Raw genomic sequence first — 24,015 nt, 5'->3', positions numbered from 1 at the left:
TACTCCACACACACAAAGACAGTACGTCAAAAAAAGGCTTCAGACATATATGTGTGTGGGTTATACACACACGAGATAAGGGTTTTGGAGGAGCCACTAGGGATTTCAACCATAAGGTATGCAGTTTCTTAGCCATCTGACTGATATATTAATTTCGCACTAAGATTTCTCATATAATAGATCACGCACAGAAGATTGTGCATTCACGAATTCAAAATTGCTTCGTTCTGCGCATATACGTCACACTTGACTGGCACAGCGAATGAAAGAGAGAAAAAAACAAGAGCTGAAGAAAAATTGCGTAAAAATTGCTCATAAAATAATGTTTACATGCGCAATGCATGTAATCACTTACGTCACTTAGAAAACATGTTTTTAAGTTTTTTCTGGCTACGTTTTATAAGAAGGGTGACTCATCTAATTGTTTTCAAAAAGTATCAAAGGTGATATCAAAAGATGCGTTTCGACATCCGTTTTAAGAATCCCAAAGCGGAAGTTATACATTTTATTTCTATCGAAATATATTTACAAAAACCCATAAAATGGCCCCGAGAGAGTCCGAAATATGAGGCCCCATCCATAGTTTTTTTGCACAGAACACCTTTCTGCGTTGGCGGTCTCCGGCCGCGATTTGTAAAAATAACCCTGGTTGGGTCCAACACCTTTCTGCCTTGGTGTGTACAAAAAATCTGACAAAATACAACAACCACATGAAAATTTGAAACGAAATGATATGACAGAAATGAAATTTTTAATTTTTGCTTTCAGATTCTAAAAACGGAGGTCAAAACGGGTCTCTTGATACCAACTTTGAAAATTTTTGTTAAAAATTAGGTGGGAAACCGTCTTGTAAAGCGTTACCTCTTTTCCAAACAACTGCAAAATTTCAGTTGTCAGGTTTTGATGTCTTTGACAACTACACCAACAAAATGTTGAAGCGGTGATGCCACAAAATGTTGTAGGACTAGACAACTTCAACCGCCATTTTTTTTTTGGCAGGTTGAGTTGTAATCTGTAATACCAAATTGCAAAATTTCAACTGAAACAGAGTTGAGTTGTAAATGGTAATAGGGACATAAAACTTTTACAAATAACACCAAATAAACGTATATCAAAACGCGGCTAAATAAAAAGGGTCTACGGATACGTCTTCAAAACAGCTGATCTAACGCATAGTGGACCTATACAAGTGTGTCAACTAAGCGATAAACGTCAAAACTACAAACAGCCTCCCTCACCTGATGCAAATCTCATGTCTAGAGTTGCATTTTTGGTACGTAGAGTACTTCAAGCTGAGTTGCATTTCATAGTTTAATTAAGCTTTGTGGTATTTACAGATGAAATAGTTGCATATATTTCCGCGGAAATAAGAATACTGGGAGATTTGTAGCCTGCAACAATGCGGAAACATACGGAAAGCTAAATTTATTTAAATTAGAGTCAAAATACATGGAATAATTTCACTTCTAAGGCTGTTTACACAAATGCATAAGGGTCGCTTCAAAGCAAAGATATAGTACGGCGTTTCATTGTTTTTCGTATGGCGTTGTCAAAGCGTGGGCACGCAACCAAAGCATTTAGCTTGAAACACAATGCCCTGACGCCGCGAAATAAACGCGACGAACATCGCCGTGTCAAAAATAGAATCCCCATAATTACATGAAGTTGAACACAATGAACGCCAAGAGCGAAATTTACGCGACGTCATTTTTCGACGATAGATTTATTTCTATCGTCGCCGCCGGGCGATGACAACAAACATCCCAAGGGTTGCTGCTGTTCAAGTTTTTAAGTATAAAAAAAGAAAACATAATATCCAAAAACAATTTTTTTTTTTTTTCTTTGCATATAATTTTTAATTTAATTTCTTAACATTTTTGTTTTATTTTGTTAATTTATTAACATTTTGGGCGTGTTTCAGCAGTCAAGTGCTAAAGCAGAGAATCAAAAAAGTTTTAATTGTTTTCATCTTTATTTCTAAATAATGGCCACTCTGAAAAAACAGCGTCAATTTCGCCCGTCATTGTGTTTTAATTAGACGAAATGTCTCGGCGTAATTTGAAAAATGTCATCGCCCGACGCGGCGTATATCGTCATCGCTCGGCATTGTGTTTCAAGCATTTATGTAAATTTTTCGATGCTTCGCCCGACAGATGAATTAATAAATGCAACACAACCAAAGCGTCTGTGTAAATCCGCCTTACAATCCAACCTAATAAACCCGCACTGCGTTTTCTTAGAGCACGCAAACAACCGGCGTTTTTTGAGCGAACCCAAATAAACATGCGTTGCGACAATGTATGGCATGTGTGCAAACTTCAAATCTAAATGTCACGCAGGACAAAAATTGGAAATCGAGCTAGGTTTTCACGCAGCAAATTCAATTTGGGTTGCTCTCATACAAGTTGTATGTGCATGAGACATTTTTGACAAAAAATGACTTGCGTGCGTTTATATTAGGCTGGCTTGTCAGTTGTCAGGTTGTGATGTCTTTGACAACTACACCAACACAATGTTGTAAGCGGTAATGCCACAAAAAGTTGTAAGACTACCCTGCAAAAATTGTTGGATTACGTGTTCCATTTTCTTCATGTTGGAGTACTCTAACAATACTCCTTTGCAATGCATTTGCGGACCACCATTAGCCGATCATTGCTCGTTTTTTAACGACCGTGATCACGACACAAAAGTAAAATATTGCATACAAATAACTGATAATAAAATTTTACTATGGCAACTCTGATAAAATGCGCACTGGTTTTATGTATACATACTATAGTATAGAGAAATATTAGTTTCTTTATTTACGCAAATGCTAAATAACATAAGAATATTCGTAGTAAAAAATATAAAAGTTGTATTGCCCCTCTTCATTTACCTTCATTATACCTTTCATGAAAATGAAATGGTATATTAATTTCGTCACGAAACCCAAAATTGTAAGTCCTTAAAGGAAAATAGATAGACCCACCATTAAGTATACCGAAATGTCCGTCTGTCTGTCTGTCCGTCTGTCCGTCTGTCTGTTTGTATGTAAACTAGTCCCTCAATTTTTGAGATATCTTGATAAAATTTGGTGAGCAGGTGTATTTGGGTGTCCGATTAGACATTTGGAACAGGCCGGATCGGACCACTATAGCATATATCCTCCATACAACCGATTTTTCAGAAAAAGAGGATTTTTGTAATATCTTACTCAATTTAACAGATTGAAGCTTCAAACTTCACCATATAATTTCGTATATTGCACACATTGTTGCCTGAAAAAATTGATGAGATCGGTCGTATATATAGTATATATCCCCCACAACCGATTGTTCAGATAAGAAACTTTTCGTAATTACTGCCCTATTTTAAGAGCTAGAGGCTTCAAATTTCAACGAATGCTTACGTATATAGCATATATTGTTGTCTGAAAAAATCATAGAGATCGGTTGTATATATAGTATATATCTCATACAACCGATTGTTCAGATAAGAAACTTTTCGCAATTTCTACCCCATTTTAACAGTTATAAGCTTGATTCGTAGTCGTAGTTTTTACATGCAGAGCACAAAAAACGTGAAGCTTTGCATCCTCACACAAAGTACCTACGTATTTTTTTATTTTATATTTATCTTCAAAATCGTTTAGATATGTTCAAATTTCACCAAATGTTTACGTGTATAGCATATATTGTTGTCTGAAAAAATCATAGAGATCGGTGGTACATATATTATATACCCCATATAAACTGTATTTTTTTTGCCCCTTTTTACGGCTAGAAGCTTCAAAATTTAAAACATTTCATCAAATAGTTACGTTTACGTCATATATTGTTGAAATACGTGATTCGTAGTCATAGTTTTTACACGCAGACCACAAAAAACCTGAAACTTTGCATCTTCACACAAAGTACCTACCTATTTTTTATTTTATATTTATCTTAAAAATCGTTTAGGTATGTAGATCTGTTCACTAGATATTTCTTATCTTATACATCCGATTATTCGGAGATTACGAACTGGATAAGATTATTGTTCAGCCCCATTCATGAAAGGTGTGAAGACAGTTCCGTCCTTACTTGTTTTAAATTAATTCACTCCGATAATTCTTTCCGACACAATTCCTCTTTAGTACTTTGGCATATGATCCTCTGTGGGTGCTCCATGGAGTACTACAGTGAAAGTACTTTGGAAAGTACTCTCACGTATGTACTCTATGGAATACTCACAAACAAAGCGAGAGTGGGATCACCTACTCCTCTCCTAGGACATCGCAATGTTAATTGGAGCACATTTTTTGTATGAATACTGATTAGTTTTGGGACCCTCCTATACTCCCAAAGGAGTATTCCTTACACTATTTATGGAGTAATCGCTTTTTTGAAGGGTACTAAATTTCAATACGCATTATACTCAGATGTAACTGAAATATGTGTCTCTGTTTCACCCTCTACACAAATTCTATGTATTCTATAGCTATCATCCGGTGGCAAAATCCTGAGCCAGATAAATAATTTTGCATGTAAATGCAACAACAACGATTTGAGCCAGATAAATCCAGATGGTTCATTTTGTGAGCCAGATAATTTGTTAATTACTTCTTTTTAGGTTGGCAATGCGGCCTTTAATATACCTACTTTTTCAAAAATAGATGTCGCTGCTTAGCCTTTCGCCGTATGAGTTATATGAAACAGCGGCGACATCTGCCTATCACATTTCACGTGTGCAAAAATTCCACGACATCTGCTTCTCAAGTCTCTCAATGATCCAGAGCATTCCCGTGAGAATTGAGCGTGAGCCGGAGCTGTAAAAGTCACTGAAAGACGGCATATGTGTGTCCACAATTCATCACAACTGCTTCAACTATATGTTATACCCTATGGCCATCAGAGGGTTTTGTATCCGCTTTTCGGTACACCCTGTGCTGTAGCTGTAGTTATTTAACTACTGCCGCTAAATGGGTCTCCTAAGCATTATCTAAGCGAGGATAGGCGTTTTTTTTCACGCGCAAACGAAACGTATACGCGTGTAAAAAAAAACACGGCTCTTGTTGAGTATAAACTGATGTTATAGTCGCTTTAACATGCCAACCTAATATAAACGCACGCAAGTAATTTTCTGTCAAAAATGTCTCATGCACATACAACTTGTATGAGAGCAACCCAAATTGAATTTGCTGCGTGAAAACCTAACTCGATTTCCAAGTTTTGTTCTGCGTGACATTTAGATTTGACGTTTGCGCACATAATTTACATTGTCGCAACGCATGCTTATTTGGGTTCGGGCAAAAACGCGGGTTGTTTGCGTGCGCTAAAAAAAAGCAGTGCGGTTTTATTAGGTTGGCATGTAACTCAGTAGCACTTTGATTTCGTGTGTAATACACTGTAAACTTCGTTTATCATCGGTTTTACTTTGGCGCTGGGTTCGGTTTAGTCTCGTGTACATCGTTGTGTTGCTAGCGTCAGAAGACTGATAGGACTTTATTCATTTTATTCCACTGTAGTCTTACTTATTCCAATTAGTGTTTTCGTATAACACAGTTGACTTTCTTGTTCAATAAGTCAATTGAGTACTGAACTGCTTCGTGGCTTATGAGCGGTTATTCATTTTACGAAGCAGGACTATGTAAATGTGTGTTAGTGGATATAAGTGCTTGATATTCTTTGTTTGCATACGCACTAATACTATTTTATGGTTAGTCCACTAATAGCTTTAAAAGATTAATAATTGCAGCTCACTGCTGCCTAGTCCACTCTATTCGCAACATAACCTCTATTTAAGCTGCCAAACTATATAGTAAACAATGTTTTTAATCGACTTTTCATATGAAAATGAGTAGCAATCAAATATTCCCTGCAAAAATTGTTGGATTACGTGTTCCATTTTCTTCATGTTGGAGTACTCTAAGAATACTCCTTTGCAATGCGTTTGCGGACCACCATCAGCCGATCATTGCTCGTTTTTTAACGACCGTGATCACGACACGATGACGATCGAACAGAGTTGCCAAAAGTAAAATATTGCATGCAAATAACTAATAATAAAATTTACTTTGGCAACTCTGATAAAATGCAACCGCGCACTGGTTTTATGTATACATACTATAGTATAGATAAATATTAGCCGTGTTTTTTAACACGCGTATATCCGTTTACGCTTAAACTTTATATTGACTGCTAGTCGACAAACTATAAATACACCTCTGAAATTGCTGCGCATAAATTTTGTCCTACTAAATTTCAATACGCATTATACTCAGATGTAACTGAAATATGTGTCTTTGTTTCACCCTGTACACTAATTCTATGTATTATATGTGTGTCCACAATTCATCGCAACTGATTCAGCTATATGTTATACCCTATGGCCATCAGAGCGTTGCGTCTCCGCTTTTCGGTACACCCTGTTGCTGTAGCTAGTTGTTTTACCACAGCCGCTAGATGGGTCTCCTAAGCATTATCTAAGCGAAGATAGGCGTTTTTTAACACGCGCAAACGAAACGTATACGCGCGTGTTAAAAAACACGGCTATTAGTTTCTTTATTCACGCAAATGCTAAATAACATAAGAATATTCGTAGTGAAAAATATAAAAGTTGTATTGCCCCTCTTCATTTACTTTCATTTTAAATTAAATTCACTCGATAATTCTTTCCAACACAATTCCTCTTTAGTACTTTGGCATATGATCCTCTGTGGGTACTCCATGGTGTACTACAGTGAGAGTACTTTGGAAAGTACTCTCACGTATGTACTCTATGGAATACTCACAAACAAAGCAAGAGTGGGATCACCTACTCCTCTCCTAGGACATCGCAATGTTAATTGGAGCACATTTTTTGTATGAATACAGACTAGATTTGAAGCAGTGCTATCTTCTAAAGGAGTATTCCTTACATTATTTATGGAGTACTCGCGTTTTTTGAAGGGTTGTTTTAAATAATATTAAAAAAAAAAATTATTTAGGTCATTGCTTCGCAGTCGGTAGGATTCGAACCTACGCTCCCAGAGGGAATCTGATTTCTAGTCAGACGCCTTAACCGCTCGGCCACGACTGCATGACTAACGGGTGAGCCAATTCCATCATTTAAGCAGACTAAATGATAAACATGTATACATAACAAAGAGTATACTTTGCAACTGATGTATTCATAATCAAGAAAACTACGGTGACCATATTTCTTTGTTTAGCACATTGTTATTTCCAGGAATGTTGCTTTAGTTTGTCGACTTAGAAGGAGATATATCTCTTTGATAACAAATGTTATTCAAGAAACTTACAGGGAAGAATAAACTAATCGTTGTAGTTGTTGTTTAGTTCGCTTAAAGCGTGATATCCAGATCATAAGAATCGCCCAAGAATTTTTTTATATCTTTTTTGTAAACCAAACTTGAAGTTCTTTTATTTCAAAATATCTATTTTCCATTTTTATTATTAATTTTCTTTATAAAACTGCTTTCGAGATGCGTTCTGCATATGTACATGATTTCTTGGGCATATTTCGAGTAGTTCTCCAAGGGCCCAAGAAATGCTCAAGAAATACTTGGAAATCAAATTAATTGGTCAATGGTGTCATACCATACCGCCCTAGTCTTAACTATAGGATAGCCAACCAATTAGTTTTTGGTTTTAAGCCATATCCATAACCTATAATTATTTCAGCTGATTAATTTATTTACTTTTTGGATATTCTAGTTTTTGTTTTGTAATTGGCTACATGACTTATTATTTGTTGAATTTATTAGTATTTTTTTTTTTTTTTGCATTTTCTTTTTTTTTATGAAATAACCACATTTTTAAGGTTAAGGCATAGTAAAAATATGGTTATGACTATAGCGTTATGACAACTTTTCCAACCCCTTAACGAAAACGACTTATCACTACTTTGCCACCTTTAAGGGCCAATTAATGGTGACTTATAACCATAAAACCATAACCAGATAAAGCAGCAGAACCTTCCTAATGGAAATCAATGTAATCGATTAATGGTGCCATACCATAACGCTAACGCCATAACCATACCATAGCCAAGCAATTGATTTTTGGTTTCTCGCCATATCCATAACCTAAAAATATTTGAGTTGGTGAATTTAATAACTTTTTGTAGATTTTATTCATTGTTTTGGATACGTTATGACTAAGAAACTTACTTTTTGTGGAATATGTTTGTAATTTTTTGCGTTTTCTTCATTTTTATGAAATTTTCACGATTTTTAGGTTAAGGCACCATTAATCGATCACATTGGAGATGATTATGGATATGGGTATGGTTACGACTATGGCGTTAGGGTTAATGAAGTTTAATTAGCCCTTTAATTCTTGTTCGTCGTTGGTTATTGCCTTTCGAGTTACGGCTCTGCTTCAGACCTAACATGGCATGGCAACATAGCCATGCTTAGCGTAGTAGGAAGTAGAAAAGCACAAACGACAGTCCAAAATGTAAACGCTTCTTAGAACTTGAGAAAAGAACCAAAACTTAACAGACTCTCAACCCAATTTAATGCCCATATTACGGTTTACAACTCAACTAAGTTGGATTGTAATTAAAACAACCCAACTCCTGTTTGGTATTCCGAATTACAACTTATTTCAGTTGAATTGACAGATAAACAAACAGCTGAACAATTTATGGCGGAAATTCAATCATTTGCAAAATCTATTTTTTTTTATTAATAGCAAAATGCATATTAGCTTAGATTTATTTTATAGCGACGATATGTTGGTAATCACTCCAAACCCTTAGAAGCACTAACTAAGAAAATGTTTAAGTAACAATTGGTGAGCTTCTAATGAAGCTATTTTGCTGATTTGTAAGTTATTTTTGGTTAAGTTACGAAGCATTTTGCTCCGTACAAAGCAAAATGAAGGATCATTTCCGCAAACGCGATCGATGGACGGCTATGTCTCCTATTTTAAAATTATGCGCTACACTTAGATTCCTTGCGGACGGCAGCTATCAAAAATGCTGTGGAAATGATTTTAGTGTTGGACTGGCACAACCTACAACATCTATAGTTTTTAAAGGGGTTTTAGATATTATTGAGGAGCATATTTGTGCGAGGTGGATTAAAACCGAAATGAATGCAGAGGAGCAAGCACTTCAAAACTCGCATTTTACTCAGGATTCCCAGGAGTAGTCGGTTGTATCGATGGTACTCACGTTTGCATAATTTCACCTGTTTTGGCTGCATCCGAACTGCGGCTTGCCTGGTCCAGCTTTGGGAAGTCGCTCCATAAGGCTAATAAGTTTTTAAATGTAATCCTTCGTTGAAACCTTGTGTTTGCTAAAGATGTGTACAAAATTGCTGATTTTAAAATTTTTTTAAATTATTTTAAAAGGTTTAATTACCCGCTTTCCATTTTTATACTCACCGTCCGTCTGTCCGTTAATACGATAACTTGAGTAAATATTGAGATATCTTCACCACGTGGTACACGAGCTTATCTGGACCCAGAATAGATTGATATTGAAAATGAGCGAAATCGGATAATAACCACGCCCACTTTTTATATATATAACATTTTGGAAAACACAAAAAACCTGATTCTTTAGTAAATATTACACCTAGAATGTTGAAATTTGACGTGTGGGCTGATATTGAGACTCTTGATAAAAATTTGGAAAAATTGTTTAAAATGGGTGTGGCACCGCCACAAACAACTTTAAAACTTTTCTGAGACAAGAGCTAGTAATCAGTTGTCAGATTTTGATGTATTTGACAACTACACCAACACAGAGTTGTAAACGCCACAAAAAGGACTAGGCAACTTCAACCGAAATTTTTTTGACAGGGTGAGTTGTAATCTGTAATACCGAATAGAAAAATTTCAACTGATAGAGGTGAGTTGTAATCCTTGCCGAAGATTGCCGGCCGTATAGCTTGTTTTGTCCACAAGATGTAATTTCGGATTCTATATTAGGACGGAAACGCTAAGAGTTTTAGAGGGCAATCTTTTGTTCATTGTAGACCTATAAGCATATAGACGTTAGTGGTTTCAAAATGGACGAAGACATTCAGTCAACAATCACGAAACTTTTGTCAGAGAGATATATTAATATATGACTGTATCTAGTCTGCTAGACGGAGTTAGGTGGTCGTCTTGCCTGAAACCTCATTCGATGTCCAACGGCTCGGGAAGGAGTCATTCCAGAGACTCCGGCCGCAGAGGTGAACGTAAGGTTATATCAAGATATTCTCTAACTATTTGAGCAGCCAATAACCGCTAGATGCAGCAAACTTTCTCACTACCAACGAAAAGTTTTAATATTCCGACGATGAATCTTACAGAGGAGCCCAATCGCAAAATGTTGAGATATCGATGGGGTGAAAATGGTCGCTAATAGGTAACAAACTCCACTACTGGAAAGTCTGAGATTTGAGAAAGAAACGTTTGTGTAAAGTGTATCGACTCTTCCAACATTTCTGATCTCAAAACAGGTTTTCAACACAAAATGCTATCTTGATTTTATTTTGCTTTTAAGCAGACATGCAAGCCATACGCAGAAATAAAACTGACCAGTTGCCGTGCTGAATTCCATTCCAATACATATTACTCATGTAATTCTCAGCGTGTTTAAACCAACAGTATTGACGAGTAGTAAAAAAATGTTGTATAAAACCTCTTACCTCTATTTTTATTGAACAAAAGCGTTTGTATTTTTTATTTGATTTTTTATTATTTTTTTCTTTTTATTTACACAAACAGTACATTTTAATAAATATTTTGTACATCTAAGTATGCACTTCCAAATAGTTTGTGGACATTTACGTTTTGTATGCGTGTTAACTTACGGCTAGTTTTTCGTTTTTAATTTTTTTCACCAATATGAATGCATACAATAAAAAATGTTGAGCGTTATTTATATTTATAATAATATATCGCTTCTTTTTACTATTTGTAAGCATATAAATGTCTTCAATTGATTATTTATGTTATTTCATACCATTAAAGGTCTTATAAATGTGGAAAATGTTGTTGAATTACAAAATTTTTGCTTCTGATATTGAGGATGAAACGTTTTTTAACCGTTTGCTGAATTCGGAAACAAATTCGCCACTTAAATGTGTATTTTATATCAATTAGTTAACTAAAAATAATATTTAGCGGGCATTGCTTAATTTTATTTTATATGTTTATGTATTTAAATGCTTTTTTTCTTTTGTAAGCAATCAAAATCACAATGTGTCAAAAATATTCACCTCAAAAAGAAAAGTTTATGCTACATATATTAAAATAAGGCATTCCCAATATATTAATATTAACCTTATTACGTTTATTGCGGTGCAGTTTGTGGCTTATACTATACAACAAATGTATGGGCTGTTAATATTATTATTATTTTTTTTTATATTATTATTGTTTTATAAATGTTTATTATCAAATAGTGGTTCTTTGAATTCTTAAATTTTCTTTTATGCTAAATGAGTAGAGCAAGGAACTCATAAATTTCGAAAAAGAGATAAAAGTATATACAAATTCACCGGTAAAATATTTAGTTTAATTTTGTTTAATTAAATTTTGTATTTCATTTAGCTTAATTTAATTTTTTTAACTTTTATTTTTTATTTTTTTAGTTTACATGTAATTTTGTGTAATTTTTTATTTTTATTTTTTGTTTTATTTTATTTTATTCTTTGTTTAATTTAATTTTATTTTATTTAGCTTTATTTTGTTTGGTTTGCGTAATTTAATTTCATTTTAATTTATTTCTTTTAAATTAATTTAGTTTTATTTTATGTTATGTTTACTTTGTTTCATTTTATTTTTTGTTTTATATAATTTAATTCAATTTTGTTTTATTTTATTCTTTATTTTATTTAACTTTGTTCTATTTTATTTTATATTTTATTTTGTTTAATATTTTATTTTTGTTTATATTTGATTTTCTTTAGTTTTATTTTATTTTGTTTTATATTTACCAATTATTATTTTTATTTAATTTCATTTCATTTTGTTTTATTTTTTATTGTTTTTTCGCTTTATTTGTTTTATTTTATTTTACTTTTACTTTTTTTCCATTTTATTTTACTTTTAATTAATTTTTTTATTTTTATTTATTTAATTTACTTAAATTTTATTTTGTTTTATTTTATATTTTATTTTATTTGATTTTATTCTATATTATGTTTTATTATTTTGTTTCATTTTACTTACTTTAGATTTATTTTATTTTCTTTTGTTTTATCTTATTTGGTTTAATTTATTTTATTTTATATTATTGTATTTTATTTTATAATATTTTTTTTTGTAATTTTATTTAAAATTCTTCGAAAAAATTGTAAAAAATCAATGCAAGCACAGAAAGGGCTAAAACGTATTGGACCATAAAAACTTCATGCTTGAAAAAATGCTGAAAATTCCAAGTAAAATTTTTTGAATTTTTGAAAACTTTCGTAAAGTTTTTGAAATTTACTTGCGTAATTTTAGTTTCACAATTCATTAAACTGTTTCTATTATATAAATATAATGTACAAAAAAAAAAAAAGAAATTTCGCTGCTATTTTCTCGTTAACAGTTGTGCATTATAAAAATTATTTTAATTGTAATTCGAGTTAATTTTAAATAATTAAACTCTTTAATTAAACCCTCTTACATAAATATGAATAAGGATAACACAGATCGCTAAATTTTAAAGCCAGAGATGATTCTATACATTAATATAGTATTTCGGCACATTCAATCTGAATCTGAAATCAGGATATCTGGGGCCTTGTTCTGTAACTCGATTCGAAATGAACTGCTATTCCAAAGCTGTCAAATTACATATTTTTTTTTAATTCGAAAGAGATTCTTTTACCCCTGAACCGGTTCTGGTTTTTGAGATATGCCTGCCCTTACTTCAAGAAATGTAACTGTTTTTTTTTTCAACGTATCCAGCTCTCAGCCGTTTTAACAACAAGGATAACAGCGGTTGTATTTCTGAATAGTCAAATATTTTATTCAAAGAAAGAACAATAAATTGTTGAATCCACATTTACATTAGATATGGATAATTAGCTTGAAGTAGTAAAAAAAAATATATATATGCATTTAATGAAAAAAGTTTTCGTGTCGAATCAGCGAAGTGAACATAACTCTGGAACTAGAACCATTTTCGAAAAACACCTTTACAGGTTCATATTTAGCGCACCTTCCAAAGGAGAATAGTTTAATATTTGGGTCGCAAATCTTTTAAACTTGTATTACACTGTGTACTTATTTAAATATATAATACCTTTTGAAGTATAATTGCAGTATTGTTTTAAAGGAAAGAAGTTAAAAAATGCATACCACATAATGCTCCTGTGTAATGCTAACCTAAGGTTTTTTTGTTACATTATTTAGTAAGGAAATAGCTTAAATTGTATGTAAAAGTATATAAGGACGTAAGTACAAAATCTATATAAATTAAAAAATAATAAACTTATAGTAAAAGTTTTTGAAATAAATGGACAAAATCCATATTTTTTCTGGATATTGATCCAAACAAATTTTTTTGAAGAGATTGAGCTTTTGAAGGCTCTTAGTAATTTCTCCGTCTTGCAAAGTTAGCCTCAAAATCATTATGGGCTTTAGAAGTTCGATATTGAACCTTAAGCACTATTCATATTATTTGGTGAACTAAAACGCTTTTGGTTTGTTTCAATTCTTTGACAATGACAAAATGTTGCGACAGCAGCAAATTAAAAAAAACATGCATTATTATAACAATTACAAAACACACCAATGTTACCATCTAACAGAAATTAAATTAAATAACTAAAGGTCGTATACACTTTCTCCTGTTAACGCTTCCTGTCCCTTGAATCAGCAGAAATCGTTCGGTTATTAGTCAAAATAACTGCTGGAGTAGCTTCAAAAAACGTATTGTTCGTAAAACTTAGTCAAGAATGTTGTTTTTTGTAAGAATGTAGCGTTTTTGGAACCTTTCTGTAAAGTTGGAATATGTGGTTCAAGTTGGAATTATTAGAGCTATAAGTGTATGCGACTTTCGAAGAGAACTTTTCTTTGTTCGAAAAAACCTAGCCACGGGGCTTAGGCAACATTGGAACAAACATTTTGAAATTGTAAACATACATACGTACATATTTTAATACATAAATGATAACATGTTTTGGTTTTTAAATTTCAATGAGATGCTTAAATTCCTTAAATACAATATTTTTAAAAATTTGTTTTTCAAGGCATACAAAAATTTAAAAGTAAATGGTTCATTTACAAAATTGTGGATTTATTTATAAAAATAGTTTATAAATATCATAAGCAAACTCTTGTATGTGCTCGAGTTTGCCTTTACACAAAAGAAAAAAAAATATATATATAATAGCGTTAATGCTACGTTAAATTTTAATTAAATAATATTGAAATATACATACTATATACTCAAATATGTACAACTCAAGAATCTAGCTGAACACATAACTTGGAATATGCTTTTTATTATATCATTAAATAACTTCAGTACAAAACAATTCCGTAAAATTAAAAAGATTTCTGAAAGGCTAGAATTTTATTATTGTGCATGATTTTACACAAATTAGAAACAACAAATGCTTCTAGCGTATAACATTATAATTAATTTAATAAATTAAATTTTGCATATTTTTTTTTCTTTGCAAATTTGTTTTTTCGTGTGTGACACAAATACAGATGCATTTTGTAATTAAAACAAAACGCCAATATTCAATAATTTATGTATGTCTACGTTTATATAAAATAATAGCAAAAAGGAAATGCCATTATATTGTGCAGTCATTTGTTTTTGTTTTAGTTTTAGTATGAGTGTTCGGAATTTGTTTTCAGCAATAATTTTGTCTTCACTTAAATATATTCTTTATTTTTCATTGTCGGTGATGCGCAAATGCTGCAATCTTGTATGTGTGTGGCCTTGTTTTGTATTTGCGAAAATTATAAAAAAATACTTTGTTTGTCTTGTTTTTGTGAAATGTTTGCTCAGACTGCAACTTTTTGTACGCCCGATACAGAATCCATATGTAACATTACAATAGAGCCAACCATAGCGACTACGGTGCGATCCAACCATGTAACTGGATTAGGGTAGATTAAACCACCTTCATAAAATCCCAAATGTCCACCGTGTGCTAACTCGATATATGCGGTATTTGGGCGAGATGCTGGAAAAATTAAGATAGAAATTTATTAACTACAAAGAAAATCGACTTTATAAAATAATAATCCCGAAATGTTCACAAAGGGTCGTAAAATGCCCCATAATACAACCTAGTCCCGAATTGATCTTGAAAACAAATGCTTATATGTTCGCCAAATAGAACTAAAATTATCTCGAAAATAGTCCCGAATGGATCATCAAAAATACCGAAATGGTTCGATATGATCCCTAAATTGATCTAGAAATGGTTCGGAAAACAATGCCTAAAGGGTCTCCGAATAGTCATAACTTGATCCCGATATAAATTTCGAAAATATGTAGCAATAGTCGCTAAATAGTCCGAAAATAATTCAGATATGATCCAAAAACCAAACCCAAATTTAACATAACTAGTCGAGAAAGTATCCGAAAACAGTTCCCACACGCTTCCGGAAATCATCCTTAAGCAATCCTGAGAAGTTACTAAAAAATATAGAGGTATAACCTACATATAGACCCGAATGAAAAATTATTCAGAAAACATTGCTGAAATTATCCGACGATAGTGCCAAAGTTATCCCGATAGCAATGTCGAAAATAGTCTCAAAATAATCTTGATAACAAGTGATAAAGTACCAAAATTCTCCTGTTGTTGTTGTTGTTGTTGTTGTAGCGATTAGTTACTCCCCGAAGGTTTTGGGGAGTGTTATCGATGTGATGGTCCTTTGTCGAATACAGATCCGATACGCTCCGGTAACACAGCACCATTAAGGTGCTGGCCCGACCATCTCGGGAACGATTTATATGGCCACATTAAACCTTCAGGCCATCCCTCCCTCCCCACCCCCAAGTTCCATGAGGAGCTTGGGGTCGCCAGAGCCTCGTCTGTTAGTGAAACGGGATTCGCCGCTCGAAGGTGAGGTTGACAATTGGGTTGGAGAAGCTATATATTGCGCTACACAACCCCTTGAATCCCTGAAAAATGGTAGTGAATTGATTGGAGGAAATCCCGAAAAAGTTTGAAATTATCCTGAGAACAATTCAAAAATTGATCTGGAATTGCCTCGGAAAGTAATGCATAAATGGTCCCCATATAGTGATGACTTGATCACGAAATAAATTTCGAATAATGCAGCCAGAGTCCCTAAATTATACGAAAATTATCAAAAAAAAAAAAAAAAAACAGCCCCTTAATTCTACATAACTGTCCAGAAAGCATCCGGAAATAGTCGCAAGATGTTTTCGAGATTACCTAAAAACAATATTGGAAAGATGCCGAAATGATCCAGATATAGTCCCAAAATGGTCCCTAAATTATGCCGTTATGATTCAGAAAACACTCCCGAAATTATCCCTAGATAATGCCAAAGGTTTCCCCAAAAACAAAAAAAAAGGCCGAAATTATGTCAAAATAGTACCGAATTGATTCCGAAAACAGTCCCAAAAGCAATTTCGAAATTCAAAACAATAAATCAAAAGCAAATAATACAAACAAAACAACAAATAATTTGAAACAAGTGGTAATCATTTCTTGTATGATGTTACATAATCTACAAGTAGAATAAGGAAATGACCAAATAAAATTAATAATTATAAATTATAACAAAAAAAACTAATCAAATATAAAAATAATTTAAAAAAATATATATTTATTTTTCTGCGCAGTCGGTAGGATTCGAACCTACGCTCCCAGAGGGAATCTGATTTCTAGTCAGACGCCTTAACCGCTCGGCCACGACTGCTAGTTAACTCTCACTGGCCAAACGACTGTTTTCACATATGTGTTGTTTGTAAATAGCTTCCGTACGATGCACAGAGTGTGTCATATAACACAGCAATTAAATGCGCATAAATATTAACCCTCGAACAGGAATTTTAAAGTAAACATAATTACAGCCATGCATTGATGGAGGAAACTGTTAGTTGCGCCGTTTATGCTTCGCTGTTGTATGCATTTATTTAATATTTTATATTAATTTCATAAATATTTTAATATTCTATATGAATTTAATAACATTTTTCATGTATAAAATTATTTCTTAGGGTATTAAATCTGTAAAATAGCAATTTTATAAGAATGTTATGGTCATAAATTCGTATGAAGATTTAAATATTAAAATTGAAATTATGCAGTATTTTAATTTAGAAGCAAATTTTCAGGAAAATTTAGGAGCGCCATTTCTTTTTCTATACAAATATGTTATTTAGTGAAAGAAAGAAATGTATTTAGTGATAAACAAAACCCCAAAAGCCACGTGGACTGAAAAGAGTGGTAGAGTTGCAATAAACGACTAAGGAAAAAATAGGAGATTCCGAATTCTTCTCTTTTTGAATATTTCATCTATTAATAAAATCTAAGAATTTTTTTTCTAATTATGGGGTAAATGCACTAGTATTCGGACACTTAGCATGTTCCTTAACTTTGACTTCATCTCATTTTCTTGCTATAAACGCTTCTGCGAATAGTAATATTTCTTGTGATGGTAGAACTATTTATAAACATAGAATTGTTTAATTTAAGAAATTAAAAAATTTTAAGTATTTCCTTTATATAAATGGACAAAAATCAGCGAAAAATGTCTCCTTATATAAATACATATTCTTACTAAACTTTGATTTTTAAATTTTGGCATAGAATTGCAAAAATATATATAAAGTGGAGCGCACATTACTTGGATTGCAAAGTTGGTAGGGAAGGAGATATTATTGGTCAATCAATTGCGCTCCACTTTTATATTTTTACTTCTCATAAATATTTTTGCAAATTCAATGTCAAAATTTAAAAATCAAAGTTTAGCAAGAATATGTCTTTATATAAGGAGACATTTTTCGCTGATTTTTGTCCATTTATATAAAGGAAGTGCTTAAAATTTTTTTATTTTATTTTTAATTTTATCCTTCTCTTACATTTTCTCGGTGTCTTAACCTATCTGCTAAGTTTTACGCTTGTAGCTCAATGAAAACTTACATAAAAATAAATCCCAAAATTCCCTTCGTTCCGTTTGATTTTTCTAAATATCTCAGTCCGTGCGCCCCTTAGCGAAACTTTTTGTATTGTGTCATTGGCTGTCATCGACCTCTGAATTAAGTTTGAAATTTCAAGTCTCTAGCTTATCGAGAAGTTACTTAAAAGCTGGTTTGAAAATTTTCAAATTCTTATCTAATTATTTCGATCCGTGCGCCACATAACGGATTTTTTTCCTTTTGTTGCATTGTCACAGTGTTCTAACCTATGTTTAAAGTTGCACGTTTGTAGCTCAATGAGAAGTTACTTAAAGATCGATTGCAAAATTTATATGAAAAGCGGACAAACATTCAACCGACCTAATATAAAGGAAGTAAAAACTTTAATTTCATTAGTATCCGGACACTACAAATTACTATCCGGACGCTTTAAATTAATATATATTCATGATAGGTTTTACAACATATTTATTAGTATTTTTTTTTTCATATCGATGGGTGTCTCAAAATTATTTTGAAGAGCTTCCTATCTCACAGTTTCTTTTTAAAAATGCCCACTCAGCTTACAATACATTGGAATAGAGTTAAAATAGATGATTATTCAAACAAATTATGGGATTGGGGATTATTAAATGGAATTCAAAGATAGGACGCTTTTGAGTAAAATTCTTGATTAGGGCGTTTTTTGAACAAAATCTGAGATATGATATTGACATGCTTCTCTTTCTGTTAGCAGCGAGAAGATATATCGTTATGGTTTCCGTGACGACGAGGCCAACTTGTTTTCGGAACGAGGAAGTCTTTAAAGATAAATTTTACTACTTCTACTATTTTGTTGGCTCTTATCAAATCACTCTAACAGGTTAACAAACTTCACACTGAACGGGGCTTTTGCGAAGGAGATCTGTTATTCCAACCCGATTGTCAACCTCACCTACCCGTGGCGAATCCTGTTTCTTTAGGAGACAGAAAGGTATCGCTTCGCACGGCTGGTAATAAACAAATACAATTACAGCGAAGCAATAATAGATCAAACTTTATTTATGTGTAGGTTTCGGTTTTCGAGAAATTATCTCGAATTGAACTTATATATTGGTTTTTCTCAATATCGCAGAATTTTACGAGCGGTGTTTTCTAGTGATACACTGTGGAACAGAAGACGTTTGTTTATGTTAGCTCGAATTTTTTTAATCGACCTTCGAAACCCAATATGCTGAAAATCGGCATTTGACTGCAAACGCCGCGATACGGGTCTTCTAATTTAGCCTCTATTTTCACCTCTCACTCTCAGAATAGACCTAACTTTTGCTAACCAGAATTTGTTCCACAGTGATATTTAAGCAAAAAGAAATTCCAAAGCGAATTGGCAGCAATCCTCACTCGAATATTTCAAGGTGGGGAGATAGATTTAAAATTATAGAAATCCGAACACTGCAGACTCAGTAAAGGTAAAATAGTAACGGTATTCATCTCAATCATTCCTAGCTTTCAACTGTGAGACAGAATTTAAATTTGGGGACACATCCTCAAGTCAAAGTCAGGGGTAGCATTTTGTTTAGCTGCTTTCAAATAACTGATTAAATTTTCTTAGAAATTAATAGCTGGTGCTAAGCATGCCCAAGTACGTTTTTGATCATCTCATTTGTTCAAGATCCAGGGTCTTTACCAGCCTAAGTACCTACATGAATCAGCATTGCTTTTTTCGCCCACCATCATCCAAAAACATTCCACAAACTTACATGCAAACTCTTTAATGGGTGGCAATAGCTCCTCTGGTACGAGTGGATCATCTTTAGCGTTGATGAAAATCATTGGCTTCTCAATATTGTCCAAAAAATATAATGATGAACTCCATTTGTATAGTTCTTGTGTTGTTGAAAAATTATATACACGACGTGTATAAGCTTCATCTAATTCTGGCAGTGTAGCGGCAGCTATAATTTCACGTTCATTCAAATTGTGACGTGCCTTCACTTCGTCCGATAGTAAAACGTGGCGATGCTTTAGTATGATACTCTTTACATTCTCTGTCATAACATACAAATAGAAACGTCTGAAATTTTGCCAATTCAATAGCCATTTGGTGCCCCTGCAAAAAAAATTTCAATTAAATTTTATTAACTGTCGATTTCCATAAAATGATGAAATGCAGACAGAGCAGCATGTCGTGAAAAAATGAAATTGTTGCTGTACAGTTGTTGTACTTACTCCTCTGCGTTGTAGCCCTGGCATATCGATATGCCACCGATTATTGTCTGAGGTTTGGATTTTGCCTTTTCGCCCATATATTTAGTGACAATGTTGCCACCTAAACTGAAACCAACAGCAACGATGCGACTATGGGGATATTTTTTATGTAAATTATTGACCATCTCTGCAAAGTCATCAGTGTGACCTGGAAGTAGTTCAGAAGTATTTACTGTATTACTGTTGGGTACCGAAAGGATTCGAATTTAGATCCGACAAGGCCTGTAACAGCGCTTTCCGAGGATATCTTTACTGAACAAATAAACTTTGATATTACATGTCAAACTCGGCTGAAACAAATTAGTGAGGTCAAGGAATAACAGCCCAGTCGAGCGATAGCGATCTCAAATTTTTTTATAAACAAAATTTCTATTAGCTCCTGCTCGTCAGATATAATTCCGTAAGTCGTCCTGAAGCCTACAAAATAATGACCTCATCATGGTACTGGAAATTTGTAACAGCTCATCAAATGTATCCATTGTCAGTACAGACCATACCGCTGTCATACTGATACTACCTCTGCCATCACACCTAGGTAACGCCTAGGCCGTCTTCCCTGCTATGTGATACCATATCGGGATACATCATGGCCTTAGCCCAGCAAACACAGTTTCTAACGTTAGAGAAATATTGTAATTTTACATTAGAATTCTAATGTAGTTCTCTAATGCATTTTGAATCGAAAACTATTGTAACGAATTTGCTGCAAATTCCTCTTATTTGCCCTTTTGCTAGGTTCGTATCGCTAAACTGTTGAATAAATAACTCCAATATGTAATAATGGAAAAATGGCCTTTATTAAAATACTTCACAATAACACTCAAACTGTGCAACCAATAGCTTAATAACCAAACTGACTTTCAAAATAATACTGCTATTGCTCGCTAGATATCGTCTTAGTCGTAACTGCTTGACAGCTCAAATCAAACTGAATTACTTCTTACTCGCTTGTGCCGCTTTTATAGTTTACGCTGCATACTTCTAGGCTCTTCGATTTCCAGAACTTACTAGTTAGTTTCGGCTACAAAATCGCCAGCCACATAAGATATATGCATGTGTTTGTGCATTGCTGCTCGTATACGTACATATGTGTAGACGCAATTATTTATTCGTTTATGTAGATACATAATGATTGAATTATTGATGTGAATGTTTGTAGTTTACAGTCTCTCGCGCTCCCATAGGCGTATAAGTAAATGCATCTGTGTGTGACATTTCTCGGCTGCCTTATATATGTGTATACATGATCTGATTATTGACGTAAATACTGTTTAGCATGGCGTTAGCATCGCCTTAGTGATGGTATAGCTTAGTGATGCTAATATCCGTGACACTATGTTAGAGAACTAGGTTAGAATTCGACTGTGAAACGATTCAAAAAACACTAGAAATGCGATGTTATGATTATTGTCACAGTTATCGATTATTTGCACGACACGATCACTCATTCTTAGTGTTATATAAACAAAATAAAAATAGTGGAAATATTACAAGTTGCGAAATAAGTTTTTGTATTTATAATAATAAATACAAGTAAGTGAAAATGAATCAAAAAAAGTTAAAAAAGGAAAGCGAGCAGATTATTGAAGTGCTATTTAAATGGCATGAAGAAAACGCTTCCTCATCCGTACCTCAAACCAACGCTGAGCTCAATCTTTAAGTACGGTTTGATTTTTTATAATAATAGAAAAAGCCTTTGAAATATGTTCCCTCTTAATATATAAGATTATAACCAAATAAACGTATTTGATATAATGAAACAAATTTCGCTGATTTTAAATAATTGAACTTAATTGCGCATCACTTCAAAATTCTCATTAGAAACTCATTAGAATTCGATTAGAATTCTAACCCATTTCTCGATATCGAGAACGAAGTCCCCTTTTTGTCGAGAATGCTATAAATTGCGACAGTTTCGCAAATCGTTCTCTAACCTTCTACCTTAGAGAAATACATTAAAATTCGATTTGTCTTCTAATCGTTTTCTAACCTAAATCTTTGTTGGGAACGACTCCGTAGCGTCGGATAATGGGCGATCAAAAAATATATTGATTTTGCTGAAACTGACTATATGAAACATCCCGGGACCATTAAATTTAGATAAGCCTGTTTTTATTCACTCATTTTCATTCCATGAATTTTAAGCCATACGAGGGCGGCACCCAGATGGGATTCATCGAAACTGACAAACCAAGGAGAATCATATAAATCTATATTTCATCGAAGACACTAAAGGCCTATAGTCAACGTACCTAGCACCAATCTCGTGAATTGACTCGGTATTGTAGAGTAAAATGTAGCAGTGTCCCACATCAACGAGATCTGCTATTTCAACAGGATGGGTACAGAATATTTTTTGCGTTAGATGCGATTGTTTAAGAAGACGTTTAAAGAGGCCGCTGGCTTCTTGCGCCGACTCTTCACATATATTGTCATATTGGGGGTCTCTACAAAATGTTGAAATGTGCTCACATCGGTGGAACCCACGAAAGTTCTATCCTTTGCCAGATTTTATCATTCTGATCTTCATTCGCACAACGCAATTATCGTTTAGGGCAGGTATTATTAAAAGTGGTGCGCTACAATTTGGAGGAGATCCCCGATCTTAAACTCCCAGGAATATTTGCAAATATTTATTAAGCTGCGATTTTTTCGAGCGTCTAAAAGATCACAGTAGATCGCAGCGACAGCTTGGAGAAACGGTTGTGACTGATTGACGATGACGACATTTGCGTATTGATAGCTTCCATACCAATAACCGCAGTCATACACCCAAAGCTCTAGCGTCAACTGCTCTAATATAAACCTGTGATATGACAATAGACGCCGCAGTAAACGGCGACTATCACATATCCGCAACCAATTCCTGTGCTGTGACAAGAGCTGCGTTTACATCTCTGATTCCAATTATTCGTACACGGCATTGTGAACTGCAATGTAGATCATAATTCCCTTTTCTCACTCTTCAGCCAAGGCCACGGATAAAAATCGCTGTGACTGAAAAATCACAGCCAAAATCACATTGACATATCTATTCAGAGGTTTATTGCGCCAAGTTATCATTATTATTATTGAAAGCTAGTTTGTAAAGCAGATTTCATTTTGGGTTATCTCTTCTCTATCTTCAATTAAAAACTTACCATAACTAAAGATGCGCGTTGACGTCACTTGAACACTGTTCAGTGCACCAATGTGATTAAGTACAGCACATCTGTAGCCATGCACTTGTGAATAGTGTACAAATGTTCGTATATAAACACTCTCTGATGTATTGCCAATGCCTGGACAAATGGCGACTGTGACATCATCTAAAATGTGATTTGATTAAAAAAACAGCAATAGAAGCATTTTTTATTAAAACTGATTTACCTTCAACGTCGTTTATAGGCTGGTAGAGATCGTAGGTAAGTGTGGAGCCATCTTGTAACAAAAGATATACCCGTTCACCCAATGGCCAAGGACACTTCACACGGCCTACTATACTATGCAGCACCGTTTGTACGTGACCACTAAAGCCCCATAGACGTGTGGGAACATAACTGTAAAATAATTGCAAAGAAGAATTCAAAAATTAAACGTGTGTAAATTGACAGGTGTTAAGTTAATAAAACAAAGGCACTTAATTATATGTATATACAGCGGCGAACAGAAAAATAGCAATGGCAATTTTTTTTTTTTTGTCAAATAAATCTTCATTTCTTTATATTCGATATTGTAAGAAATAAAAAA

General features: G+C 33.5%; 1 protein-coding gene and 2 non-coding genes across 9 annotated transcripts in view; all 3 read right to left on the bottom strand.

The window, feature by feature from the left end:
- Window positions 1–6,959: 6,959 nt before the first annotated feature.
- TRNAS-AGA (transfer RNA serine (anticodon AGA)) lies at window positions 6,960–7,041 on the bottom strand. The gene has a single exon. It is a non-coding gene; the product is annotated as a tRNA-Ser (tRNA).
- Window positions 7,042–12,140: 5,099 nt separating this feature from the next.
- The window catches only part of Hydr2 (abhydrolase domain-containing protein 2), a 49,770-nt gene continuing 37,895 nt past the window's right edge, over window positions 12,141–24,015 (bottom strand). For all 7 annotated transcript variants that reach the window (XM_067767621.1, XM_067767626.1, XM_067767627.1 and 4 more), the window contains exons 3-7: window positions 23,656–23,825; window positions 23,427–23,594; window positions 20,248–20,434; window positions 19,779–20,128; window positions 12,141–15,100 (exon numbers count right to left, since the gene is read on the bottom strand). In XM_067767621.1, coding sequence (XP_067623722.1) covers window positions 14,919–15,100; window positions 19,779–20,128; window positions 20,248–20,434; window positions 23,427–23,594; window positions 23,656–23,825 — 1,057 coding nt within the window. In that variant the 3' untranslated portion in view covers window positions 12,141–14,918. The remainder of the gene's footprint in view (window positions 15,101–19,778; window positions 20,129–20,247; window positions 20,435–23,426; window positions 23,595–23,655; window positions 23,826–24,015) is intronic.
- Window positions 16,736–16,817, bottom strand: TRNAS-AGA (transfer RNA serine (anticodon AGA)). Its single transcript has one exon. It is a non-coding gene; the product is annotated as a tRNA-Ser (tRNA).

The sequence above is a fragment of the Eurosta solidaginis genome, chromosome 2 (assembly GCF_040869045.1).
Source record: "Eurosta solidaginis isolate ZX-2024a chromosome 2, ASM4086904v1, whole genome shotgun sequence".
Classification (NCBI taxonomy): Eukaryota; Metazoa; Arthropoda; class Insecta; order Diptera; family Tephritidae; genus Eurosta; species Eurosta solidaginis.
This window is presented reverse-complemented; position numbering and strand designations above follow the sequence as displayed.